At 39.9% G+C, this 13,688-nt stretch overlaps 2 protein-coding genes across 2 annotated transcripts in view; one reads left to right on the plus strand and one right to left on the minus strand.

Annotated features, from left to right (window-relative positions):
- Positions 1–13,688, minus strand: part of RB1 (retinoblastoma 1) — an 87,215-nt gene that overhangs the window by 27,473 nt on the left and 46,054 nt on the right. The window lies entirely within an intron of this gene.
- LPAR6 (lysophosphatidic acid receptor 6) lies at positions 11,357–12,436 on the plus strand. The gene has a single exon (XM_009879611.1). The coding sequence runs from the start codon at positions 11,357–11,359 to the stop codon at positions 12,377–12,379; it is 1,023 nt and encodes a 340-aa protein (XP_009877913.1). The 3' UTR covers positions 12,380–12,436.

Genomic DNA, 13,688 nt, shown 5'->3' on the forward strand with positions numbered 1-13,688 from the left:
CAGCAGCTGGGTCCCAGCAACCTCCTTGAGATCGATATCTTCAACCTGTGGACCGTGGGCATAGACTGCATCAGGTATACCAGCCATGAGCTTCGAATACAGCATGCACCAGTCCAGCACCACACCATCTCATGTGACCTGAGAGACTGTTCTCACAGATGGAGCCTACCATCATGGACTAAGTGAGTTCAATGGACATTTTGGAGGGATGGCCCACAGACTATGGGAACCTGGGCATGACACAGATGGTATGGAATAAGGGGTGGATAATGTCCTGGTTCCGGCAGGGGGCAGGTAGTCCATACCACGTGACCCATGCCTGGGCTATAAGAGGAGCTATCCGGGGAGAGGAGAGCAGTTGCCACTTGGGGATGGGCTGTGGTGGGGCAGGTCCAGTTGTAAGAGGAGGTAGCCGGGGCGAGGAGAGAAGTCGCCACTCGGGGGTGGGCTGCGGCAGCGTGGGTCCGGTCGGTGCACTTCCTGGCGGTACTGTAATCGCGTTTTCATCTTTCCTTTTGCTGTTCTGTTACATTGCATTATTTTAACCCACGAGTTTGGCCCTGACGATTTCTTTTTTTCCGCAGCTGTGGGAGTTGCGCGAGCGGCTGCGCAGTTCTTTGTTGCTGGCTGAGGCCAAACCACGACAGCTATAAATATCACTATTTCAAATCATTTACCTGCAAATAAATTATAGGGTAGTAGACCAGAAGCATAGATCTCACTCTTGAGCTTAGCAGAGGCTTTTAAACCTCACACAGCCAACACTAAGTTAACATCTGGCCGAGAGTCAAAACAATAAAGATTTGAGAGCCTCAAAATTGAACATTCTGCCACCACACTTGCAGCACAGTTTCACCATTGACTTAAACCCGTTTAGGTGTGCTGGTGCTTCTACGTTACACACCTGCACTTTCTGCTCCGTCCCTTGCTTTAGCCTTAGCACAGCTATGACTGGGGAAATGATTTATTTGTTAGGATTAGTTTTAAACCAAATAGTTCTCCTTCAGCTGAGTGCACACAGACACACCGAGCACAAGGGAAGCAGCAGAGAGGGAGGCCTGAAGGGATGGCAGTAGGATTACTTCGAGCAGTTAAAACACCCTGCATTTAAATTGTTTCCCTGAATCATAAAAAACATCAGAACCCAATGAATTCAAGAAGTACAGAGAGAGTTAGGGTAAGAATTGTAAGCAGAAGTAGGACCTTTGTGGTCTTTCCTAAATAATGGGTGCCCATCCCTGGAGGTATTCAAGGCCAGGCTGGACATGGCCTTGGGCAACCTGGTCTAGTAGGAGGTGTCCCTGTCTATGGCAGGGGGGTTAGAACTCGATCTTCAAGGTCCTTTCCAACTTAAACCATTCTATGATTCTATAATCTTACCCCCTTACCCTTACCGTATCAACCAACATTTTCTTTTTTTCTTTCAAAGATGACGTAACTGATAACTACTGAAACTTAGAGCTAATGCCCTTCAATACTACTGCTCCTACCTCAGATTTGAAGGGCTCGCATAGCCAAAAGCTAGCTTTTTCCATCTGTACCACTGAACCCCTAAAGCATGAGAGAGAGCAGCTGAGAAAGTCTGACAAATCCCCAAAACTCAAGCAAGGGGCACGCAGGGCAGCGTATGCTGCAGGCCACTGCCTGGATCTCACTCTTGACACCACCACTGGAAGTACCTGGAGGAGCCAAACCCTACTGCACGGATGGCTCACTGGCAACTAAAGGGGAAAGCTTCTCTTCTCAATACAGTGCCTTTTTCTGAGGCTAAATACTGCGTTTCAGAGGACTCGCTCCTCTTAACAAGAGCACTTGCTCAGAGCGTGAGATGTGGGTTCCAGCCTCCCTTCTCCTGCCAGGGTCAAACCAACATCTCCCAGACAAACTCCTTGCCCCTTCCAGGAAGATATATTAATATAGATTCAAGTGCAAATGGTTCCTTTGTGACAAATGTTCTTTTGACCCACCTTCAGACCTCTGTAGAAGCTTAGCTGATGAAAAAAACAGCTTTTCCTTTTCCACATCTTTTGCATTTGAGAGCCTCACTCCATTCCCTCCAAGATTTCAGCAGAAAATTTTAAAATATCATGGGAGAAGCACATCCTTTGTCCCTCCTCCAAAGTTGTGACATTTCTTTTCTTACTTTCTAGATATTAGCCGATTGCCACAGTGTAAACGCAACTGCTGAACGGCATCAAGAATGTAATAAAAAAAGCTCATAAAGTACTGAATTTGTTTCATAGAACTTCAGGATATGGGCTGGAAGGAAAAAGCAGTTGTGGCGGGGAAGTCAGCTGAAGTACTCGTAATAGCTGTTTACCAGTACTAATGATATGCTAAATAATCATTTAAGTGATCTTACAATGCAGAACTTAAAGAGTTTATTTGCTGACTTACACATTTAGAAAGTAATACTTCTTCACATTAATCAAGTCCAAGTTCTGCTTTCTGGCAACAGTTCTTCCCTGACAAGCATTTTCATGTCAGTATTTATCTATACTAATTAGCTTACCAGCTTGAACAACTCTTATGAAACTTTTTTTTCGTAACGTCTTACATTCCAGTTTTGTGAAGGAAACCAAACTAATAACACAGGGGGGTTTTAAACTCTGTGAAGTCACATAAATCTTACTGAATGACTATGGTAAATTCTTTCAATAGTTTCACAATGTTATCCTTTATAAAAAAGAGAATAGGAATGTGACTGTGGGCTTTGTGCTGTCTTTGACAAGTAGAGGTTAAAATCCTCTTGTACAAAATCAGAGGCCTCCATTCTGCCAAAACTGCAAGAGGCTGCAAGCACTAGATGCAGTGATTGCAAGTAATTTGGCATGAAAGCGAAATACATCCTCAAGAATTACATGGTTGAACACCAGTAATCCTGACATGGAACCAGCCTACCTCAATCCCGCCCAGAGAATAAACCTTGGGCAAAAACTTAAACTAAAGATCTAAAATATAAAAAGTAATTGGAACTAAAATTGCAAATGCCTTTCTACAAGTTCTGTTCTGACCCATTTCATCCTGTATGATTGGAATTCCCAAAATAATTCATGAAGCTGCTTCTATTTCCTTCCTACCATTCCTCATATTTGCTTACTACACCAGTTGATTTGATTTTTTTTTTTCATAAAACATTGATGTTTTGCACATGCAAAGTATTTTGAATATGAATTTTGTCATGGAACATTTCGCAATTTTCTATCAATTCCAACTAAACTTTGAATTTCTAATCTTATGATTTAGAAAGTATGAGTAGAGCCAGAATTTGCCACAGTGTTAGGGAGAGCCATTTAACTTATTTCCTGCATATAGAAAGAAATTTCAAATACTGACGTTATTTCAATCACGTTTGCAGAGTGACTGAATAAACCCATATTTTTCTAAAGGTCAAGAAAAGGCAAATCACAGTTCAGGAACTCCGGAATTTTAAGTAAGGCATCTCTCTTCCTGCCTGACATTTTAGAAATTCACCCTATTACTATCCATTCAAAATGATGTTACCAAGAATGTTTACGAATCTTTTTTCCATTTTCCTTCCCTTTGAACAATGTCAATGTCCATTTTTCAAGCTTTTCATCCTTACGATCCTTTAACTTTGCTTTTTAGCCCATCTCTTTTAAGCCACTGAATCTACAAACTAAAGCTTGAAAAAATTTTGTTATCTCACCCCACACACACATTAGCCTACTGTAAGATCAGCTACACTTCACTTACATGTCATAATCACACACTTCTAATGCATGATGCCATGCTGCCTCTTCTCTAGGGAATACACTGCAGTATACATAAAGAAGTTTTCCTGAATTAATCTATAAAGTACAACTCCAAACATTAGCTTGGGATGTATCTGGATACGTGTTATAAATTGCAAACTCTCCATGTCACTGTCCCTAACAGGCATCTGTACGGTATCTATCATACATACATTGTAGGGCCTCTGAGAAATACTGTACTACACAGCAGCAGAACCATTTTCAATCACCTTTCAAGAATTTCCTATCTTGCCAAGTGGGCTACTCCAGAGATGCAATGGAAATGGTGATTTTGTTCTTCACGCAAAGTAATTTCTCCCTTAAAGTGAGGCTATATAAAGGGGCAGAGGCTTAAAGCGGCAGTGCCTACCACACATACACTGTTCCTATCTACAGAAAATGAATTTAAAATTGAGGCCACAGGGAGGGGTAAGTAGGTGTGGCATTTCTTAGCTGCTATTGCTGCATATATCGGAGGGAGGTGGGGGCCACCATTTTATATGTATCAGGTAAAAAGTAGACACATTGATAACATCTTATCCAATGATTGCTTGCCAATATAAAGATACTGTTTATATCTTTATAATCACGTTCTCAGAAAAGTTTACTTTGCACATCAAAACATTTGAGAATGTAAGCAAAAACTGCTGCTGGGACTTTCCATGAGTTACACAAAAAATGCAACTCAAGAACCTTCATGCAACTAATTATCAGTCATCTCTTAGTGGCCTAAAACACTGCTGTAACTGCTCGTGTATTTACAAAGTAAACAATCAATCTGCATATTCCATAATACTATTTACATAATTCCTGGTAAGCCTAATGTGTTCATTAACATTAACTGGACCTTTGAGATAACAAAGCTTCTTTTACCATTAGACACTGCACATTTCTATTAGTGCTATCACAAAAATCACTTTCAAACTTGGAGTATTGTGCTTTAAAAAAATTAATCCCTTATTTTCAATCTGTCTCAACTATTGTGCTAAACAAGCCAAATAATACCAAGAACAAGCTGTAAAATGTAAGCAGAAGGTACATATAATATTTTCAGAAATGAAATATTCTAAAAATATCTTCAGAACTTGTATGACAAACTCCAGGACACAGTTCTGCACTTTTCTCCAGCTCTGTGCATGTGAAGCTTTTCCCAAAACCCTGCTCCAAAAAACTTATATGTAAAATCAAGATGACACAAGAAAAATAGTGTCAAATTAGTAGTATTTTTAAAGATTCTCCCATTTTTCATTCTATTAAGAAGTTACCCTGTAAATTAGAGTATTTGGACAGCTTCAAGTAGACTTGTAAGTATTCTGAAGGATTGTATTACACTAAGGGATACTGCATCAACAGAACAACAGTCCCAACAGCAGCACTTTAAATCCAAAATTCCACTTCAAAGGAGAGGGTTCCAGCTAGGAAAGCAACAGAATATATTTATTTGCCTCTTAGTTGCTTAAAAATTATGAATCCATGCACACTGGTTTTCCTGCCAGCCTGTATCAGTTTTTACACAGTATTTCCCAAGTAAAAACACATTCTCTGTAGTCCACTTCTCTTTATAAAACTAGATACATAGAGGACAGTATAGGAAACAGCGAGGAAGAGACTTCCTGTAACTGAAGTACTTCAAAGAAATTGCTTACTCACACACAGACATACAACAAATACTGTGAAGAAGCGTTTCAGAACTAGAATTTGACTAAAAGTGGTATTTCTTAAAGTATGCTTGTCATATTCATTGAGCATATTTTTAAGACCAAAGAACCAAAGCAATCTGTTGTGCTCAAGTTATTTAGAGAGATTGCAACAACAAAATACCTTTGCTATACATATACTTGGGTTTAAAAAGCCCTTCTCTTCATGAATCCAAGAGCAGAGGAAAGAAAGGACTGTAGCAGCCTGAATTTATACGAAAGGAGAGAAATTGTTTCCTTTTTCTGCAAGTGGGAGAGGAGCAGTCGTATTTCCTATGAAGGAAATTGAAACAATTCTAAAGAGAAAATAGAAGCATTTCAAATGCACAGGAATGAAGAACTCTTGTTTTATTCTGAGCTTCCTTTTCCCTTTCTAAGCAATTACACACTCAGAGAAGTTATTTTAACTTAGAGAACTTAATAGCCTCAACAGCCAAATACTTTAGTTTCTCTTACTTTTTTTTTTTTTTTTTTTTTTTTTTTTACACCTTTTTTGTTAGCATCTGAAACATTTTTGGCAGGTCTGTATTAGAACAGAGCTAGTAAAACAAAACTAATCAGGAAAACTGGTTCTAGAAGGTCAGTCAAACTTTCAGCAGAAAATATTTAGTTTTCTCTCAGCTTTTATTTGCAATTTGTACATGTAGTTTCATTTGCACTAAGCTAACAAGTTTCTCGATATGGAGGAGTCTAACAGGCTATGCAGTAGTCATGCAGGATTAGTCTGGCTAGATAAAAATAGTCTGTTCACCATAAGCCTTATAATGCTCATTTAAAGACTTGCCTACTACACTAGAAAAACATGTAAGAAAGGGGGGGGAAAAAAAAAAAAGGGAAATTTCAGTGCACTAACTACTTCATACTGTCTCCGTAGTTGGACACCATCATTGCATTTTAAGAAGAAAATAAGCCACTTACCAGAAGCAGTCTTACAGCACTTATGAGTGTCTGAGCAGGCAGCTCCTGAAAGGTAGCTGAGAAGGTTGAAGTTCCCAGACCTGCCTTCTCTGTACCTACTTCCCCGTAGACTTTCGGAGTTGAATCAAGCAAAATCTTTTAACAGATTCTTTTGCATGGCAGAAATCTAATCTAAAAATACTAAAATTTCAATCTTCCTGTAATTTTTATTGCATTCACTAGCCATGGCAATTATCCCAATATAATCTTTAATAAAGAGTTCTCTATCCAAGGACTTCAAACTGTTTTTAACAATTAAGATGGCCCCGCATCCCAGTGAGGAAGGGAAGCAGCTCTTACACGGGAGTGAAGCTGAAGCACGAAGTCATAGAAAGCTTTGCCAGGACTTGAACAGAAAATCTGTGGCACAGCCAGAAACAGACTTCCTGGCTCCCAACCCTATGTCTTAGCCATAATAAATTCCTTCCTGTACATACACATGCTCAAAGAGAAACTCTCATAAAAATGCTGCAGAAATCATTACTAACCCATGAAAATGATTGGACGAATAATAAATAACACTTAGGGCAAAGAAAATACTGTCCTGCCAGGGTTTGTCTTCACGGCGACAGATAGCACAAGTCCTTTTGCATAAACATGCTTACCCAAAGCGAGAACAAATGCTTTGACCATGATCCAGTTGTGCCTCTACAAGCAGTAACATTGGTTTATAGTTATGGAATAATGGGGTTGCACATGGCCCTGTGCGCATCTCCGACAACCTTCATTTAACACTGCATACTCTGGCTTTGGAAGCACTGTGAGAATTTATTACAACATTACTAATGTTGAAGTTGTTTTCTTCCTCTAACGTAAGTAAGAGCTTTTAGTAGTAGCATCAGACTAAATGTGGTACACGAGACAAGTTCAAAATTAATTTCACCTTTGACTACAAATTCTGTCCGATTCCAGCACCGAAGACTAGGGTAACACCAGAGGAACACACAACATTGGCAAAACCAACTCTGATGTGTTAGAAAAGCCTTCCAATACTTGTTTTATTTCAGTGAAATATTTCTTTACCACTCAGCGTGAACTTCTGAATTTAAAGGATCCTGCCCCTGTGCCCCAAATGACAGCAAGTCTCCAACTTTATGACATATGGGCATGAGAGGAAGCAGCAGTTGCTGGTGGCAGCGTCCTACAGCTGCTACTAGCACACTGCCAGGGTTATAAGGACTTTTCCTCCTGGTGCCCGGTTCAATGCTGCCACACACATCCCAGATCACTCGAGGGTGTAAAGAGTGCTAGACATCAAAACTCGGCTATCTAAACTCATGGAAGCAGAGCTAAGTGGTAATCAACTAAAGGAACATACAAAATCTGTTCACTGCTGAAGTGAGAGATGATTTCAATCATCTCATAGGCTCTCAACTTTAAGGAGCCCACGCTCACTCTCCCTTCAATGCCTCTTCAAGAGCTACAGGAAGCCTGTTGATGAAAATGCAGTCTTTGCTCATCTCACACTAGCAACCAACGACAGGTCCTAACTCATCCCCGTCTCTGATGCAGACAGACTTACATATGTATCTCCCTGCAGTCACAGCATTGTTTCCTTTGGAGGAAAAACAAAAAAAAAAAAAAAAAACCCAACACCCTGAGCATACGGGGCCCTCCCTGCAGCTGCTTCCTCCTGCCTACCACCCCTCCCCATCCCAAAGGAAAAGCTGCCCTGTGGTGAAGAAGCATAAGCAAGGTCATTACCACACCAATTCTTCCTCCATAAGAACTGAGCAACCTCTTTTTATTTTTTAAAGTATTGGGGCTAACGGAAGGCTTTTCCAAATCTGACGGCACAAAGCCCAACATCTTGAAGCGTGATCCAAGGAAAGGAGAGCGCGTGATGAAGTTTCCTCCCTGCTCATGCTGGAGCCCGGCCAGAAGGGAGGCTGCGCTTAACTCCCAGGGCTTGCGGTGCACTAACGCAGGTTCTTCAGCTCAGAAAGTTCATGCAAATTAAAACACTGCTTGGTAACAATCAGCCACATCTCATTTAAGAAAAGGGGTACCCCATTCACCCTTGCCATTCACGCTTTTACACTAAATTGAGTCAGACCGCCTGCTCAGTCATACACTTCCTCACTGAGACATGATATGAAGTAGAAATCTGTCAACTCGGGGTCTTCAAATTTTCTTCTGCAGGCAGAGAAACCCTGCAGCTGAATGCTATTTCTGGAAGCATACAAATATGACTTAGTTCTTCAATTAGTGTAAGGTTCACATACTGCTCTGCACCAAAACGGTGTAGGGGCAAGATAAAGTCCCAAAGATAGCAGAAGCGTATACCCAAGCCCCTAAAATACAGCTCTGAGTAGCACCCACGTTCATAACAGGAGCAAAACCACAGGCCACAGCAGGGCAGGGGCTCTGATGGACAAACTGATAGCTGAAGATGCAGCTTCGTGACTGTCTAAAACATATTTACCATGGAAAAATGGACAGTGCCCCTGGTCAGACATCCCCACCCTTTCTCTCTGCACCCACACCTCAGTGCAAACAGAAAAATCACATATTGATTAGTAGGAGACCTACTCATTTCAATTCATTTCTCTCTCTCTAAAGATGAAACATTGCTTGAGGTTTTGGCATGTGATGTCAAATTTCTGTACGTCAAGGTAGTTTCATTCCCGTAACTGAGCCTGCCCCACACAGTTTTCCTGTGCAAACAAAGCCAGAGCAGGAAAACTGAGCTCTGCGCTCCCACGTCCCAATGCAGAACTCTGGGACCCTTCCAGAAAACTCCCCTTTCACCACACAAGGCTCCTGGGACCACAAACAAAATAAATCCACATGTGACAACTGCTTTTGTGAGGGAAGCCAGGTAAGGCAACTTCATGCTAAAGTACAAGTTAAGTTGGGCACACAAGAGACTGTGGCTACCAAGCTCACATTTTCATTTCTTGCTGACTTAGAAGTGGAAAATGCACTGCTTTTTACAGTTAAGTATGAATTTCAAAAATAGTTAAAAAGGTTTCTTGTGGTTATAGCCTGCTGAAGTGAAACTGCTTGATTTCACCTCAAAAATCAAGGTGAAAGAGTTTCACAGAAGAAACTTATCAAGACAACTTGAAATAAAATAAGCAAGACCCATTTTTGCATGTTTCTGAATTTTGTCTGATGTATGCCTTACATTAAGAAACTACGCCAAAACCCTGTGAAGTGCTACTATTTACTCTCCTTTACAGCAGACTAAAAAGGTTTTGCCCAGAGCCTAGCTTAGGTACACCTGCTTAAAATCTAGTTCAAAAGAACCATGCCACCCAGCCAGATATGAAGAGATTTGTTATTCTAAGACTTAGAAATAGACTGGTTTTGATGCCAGAAGTGAGTCTATCCAAGCTGTTGTTAAATAAATGAGTCTGTCTAAACTGAGATTTATCTCATATCTGCCCCTAAAGGCAATAAGAGCTGCTTTTTTTATATTTACTTAACAATTTAATTAGTTACAACATGTTTTCGTTTCATTAATCAGTGACTAATGGGAGCATTTTGTGTGTGTGCAATAAATGCTCCCCCTTTAAATTATCAGAAACAATTTCATAGTGCAGTATTTATTTTGGTATATTTATTCTGTGCTTACATACTGAAGAAAATACTTTCCGTACAACAAAATTTGGAAAAACAAAAAAAATCAAAGCATATTTTTTTTGTAAAAAGAACCATCTTTCTGATTAGAAAGAGAGCATGGGATATGCTTTCTAACAGGGAACAAGTTAAAAATTTCTCCTCCCGCTGCAACACATCTCAGTCCTGGGACTAAGAGCAACCCACAGGTTCATAATCTTTATGCCTAAGTAATTATTTGGTGAAATTATTTAATTACATATCAATGTCACTTTGTCCCTCCTGAGGTTTGTACTGATGTATTGAGGGAATCGAGACAGAACTACTTGGCTGATTTCTGGTGATTAACGTGTTATCTATCACAAGCAAAGATATCTATAAGAAAAAAAAAAGTAATGCTAGTGCAATTCTCCATAAAGCATAAAATCCCATAATTACTACTACCTCCAAAGAAAAACTGGAGTTCTAAGGCACGAGAGTTGTACAGACGCTGAAAAGTATCCTCATAGCTAAGAAAAAGATCTTGCAATGAAGCTTTCGGACTCCAACGTTTGCAAAGTACCTTTCACAGGGAGCAGGGAAAGAACAGCAGCAGCAGCACTCTGCTGGTGACCATTTGCAAGGTACAGTCCCAGCAGACACATTACCAGATTAGAGGAAGGCAAACAAACCGAACTGAAACCATTCTTCAGCTGGAGTTCGGCCTCTTCTTCCTGTGATGTCACACTACTAATTGCCTGAGCTCTCTTCTCGTCTCTCCAGAAGGAGCAGCCGGGCTGGCGAGAGGCTGCCGGGGCGCAGGACGCCGGGGCCGTGCTCTGCAGGAACAAACACGCTCTGGAATTTGGTTTTTGCCCTCGCAAGCAGCTTGATTCCTCGCCCTGCTGGTAAGCAAGCACTCCGAGGAGCCGAAAAAGCTCGTTTTACAGAAAAGAGGCTGAGGGAGAAATGCAAGCGCCGATGCTTTGCGGCGTCCAGCGTACGTTCCCAGTAAATTTGGATGGACCAGACTTCGCCATCATGATCTGCAGCCAAAAGTAAGGCAGAAAGTTCTACAAGGGCTTCATCAAATCGAGGGGGGGAAATGGAACTGGGCAAGCTTTGGGATGACCTCATCTGCCACAAATGATGTGTTTTCTGAATCTCAGAGACGGGCTATGTGATTATAAACAGCACTTGGAAGAGAAGAGTGACCTGCTGGAGGTGTACTCCCCTGCTACAGAGCTCCTGTTTCTTCTCTGAAGCTTTACAGTGCAACAAGCTCACCAAAGCACACAGTTCAAATACATCAACAAGTTCTTCTGGAATTTAAAAAAAAAAAGAGTTGCAATAAAAATACCAGAGAAACCTCCAAATCACAGGAATTTTAAATATACCATTATAATGGTAAGCTCTAATTGTTCCACTGAGGACTCCTTTAAATATACTTTATATGGGTGTATCTTTAGTATGGTGTTTGTTCTTGGCCTCATAGCAAACTGTGTTGCTATCTACATTTTTACTTGCACATTAAAAATGCGAAATGAGACCACAACTTACATGCTTAATTTAGCAATATCAGATCTGCTTTTCGTGTTTACGTTACCCTTCAGGATTTATTACTTTGTGGCAAGAAACTGGCCATTTGGAGACATTCTTTGCAAGATTTCAGTCACCCTCTTTTATACAAATATGTATGGCAGCATTTTATTTCTGACTTGCATAAGTGTAGATCGCTTTTTAGCTATAGTACACCCCTTTCGATCTAAGACTCTCCGAACCAAAAGGAACGCAAAAATTGTCTGTGTTGCAGTATGGATAACCGTGTTAGCAGGCAGCACACCGGCAAGCTTTTTCCAGTCTACAAACCGCCGTAATAATACTGAACAAAGAACATGTTTTGAAAACTTTTCAGAGGACACATGGAAAACCTACCTATCCCGGATTGTTATCTTCATTGAAATAGTTGGGTTTTTTATTCCCCTCATCTTGAATGTGACCTGCTCTACTATGGTCTTACGGACTTTGAATAAACCGCTTACTTTAAGTCGGAATAAATTAAGCAAGAAAAAGGTACTCAAAATGATTTTTGTCCATTTGGTGATATTCTGCTTCTGCTTTGTGCCTTATAACATTACCTTAATACTTTACTCCCTTATGAGAACACAAACTTGGGTTAATTGTTCAGTGGTAACTGCAGTCAGAACTATGTACCCCATCACTCTGTGCATCGCCGTTTCAAACTGCTGTTTTGACCCCATAGTCTATTACTTTACATCGGATACAATTCAAAACTCGATAAAAAAGAACCGGTCCACTAGACCACGGGACATCAGATTCTCCGAAAGGCCAGTTTCGGAAAACTTCATTCAACACAGCCTTCAGACCGTAAAAATGAAAATATTTGACAGTGACTCCACAATATAAACTATACTAAAATACTACTGGGACTAAACTGGAATTAAAAGCCTGCACATTTCTTCAGCTGTGGAAATACATTCTCATATGTAAATGTTACACTTTCTTCACATGAGAAAAGTTTATGATAAGACTGTAAAAGTGTTAAGCATAATAGTAGTACACAGAAAAAGTATTTTAAGGATTTATATGTTAAACGTCCGTTCTTACAGGTTGTATACTAGAAATGAACTTTTGGTTTCAGATTTGGTTAACCAAAGTCCAAAGTCTAGTCAAGTCAAAAACAAATGAAGAAGTTGGTAGAGTTTTTTTCTGATGGTAAAACAATTGCTCATTTTTTATAATGATACAGGTTTCCAATTTACTGAGGACAGGGGTGAAACTACCTGGTTTACAGTGCAGGATCCAGTTGCTGAGGAAAACAGCATCACATTGATCATACCACTTCAGCTAATGTGCCTGCTCTGGAGTTTCCTCTTCTCTTACTCCTCCCTCCTGTCTTTCTCCCTACACCTTCCTTCTTAGGGATCATAACATTCATAGGGGGCTTCAGTCAATGGCCTACAAGAACTTCATTTCTCCTAGGTTTATCTGATAAAATATATGCTCTCTTCACAAGTCTGGCCCCCATAAAGCAATTAAATCTTCTGGTAGTTTAGGGCATCTGGAAACAACTCAGACAAACTGGTTTTTCTTCTCACCTCTGTCTCAGATGTCTGTGTAATTATAACAAAATAACCCTCTGATGACTGAAGTTAGTGCTTTAGGTACAGTACCAGTTTATTAAACTCTTTTGTGAGAAGTTCTTCAATTCAACGCAACTTTTGAGCAAAATAACATCCTCCAAATAAGGTCATTCAATCTCAAACTAGTAGTTTCTTAGAAAAACATGACCTTTGCTAACTAGAAATGAGCATGTGCATCAACTCAAATATTTCTTCTAGGAAACTATTTGGTTTCCCATAAAGAAATTCAAGACACAGTAATTTTTAGAGTGAAACTTCCTCTCAACCTTTGTGTCCTAGAAATATTTTTAACACAAGCATTTAAAATTTCAAATGCTATTTACCTGCAAACTTTATAAAGTATAAAAATAAATTACTTGGACTACATGCTGGCAAAATTAATTGAGACATTTTGAAAAGTCAAAGCCATGTCAAAGGAGAAATCTACGTATATTACTGTTACAAACAGGACTACATAGACAAAAATGCTTTAAAACTTCCTGTTATGTATGTTTCCCAGCTATTAGAACATTGTGTACATTTTCCTCAAAATTAATTTAAGATTGCTGTAAAATTAAATAAATATTTAAAAG

Source organism: Charadrius vociferus, unplaced genomic scaffold, assembly GCF_000708025.1.
Source record: "Charadrius vociferus isolate BGI_N301 unplaced genomic scaffold, ASM70802v2 scaffold482, whole genome shotgun sequence".
NCBI classification, from domain to species: domain Eukaryota; kingdom Metazoa; phylum Chordata; class Aves; order Charadriiformes; family Charadriidae; genus Charadrius; species Charadrius vociferus.

Excerpts from the sequence above, each read along its gene's own strand:
- LPAR6 (XM_009879611.1), top strand. The coding sequence starts at position 11,357 with ATGGTAAGCTCTAATTGTTCCACTGAGGACTCCTTTAAATATACTTTA.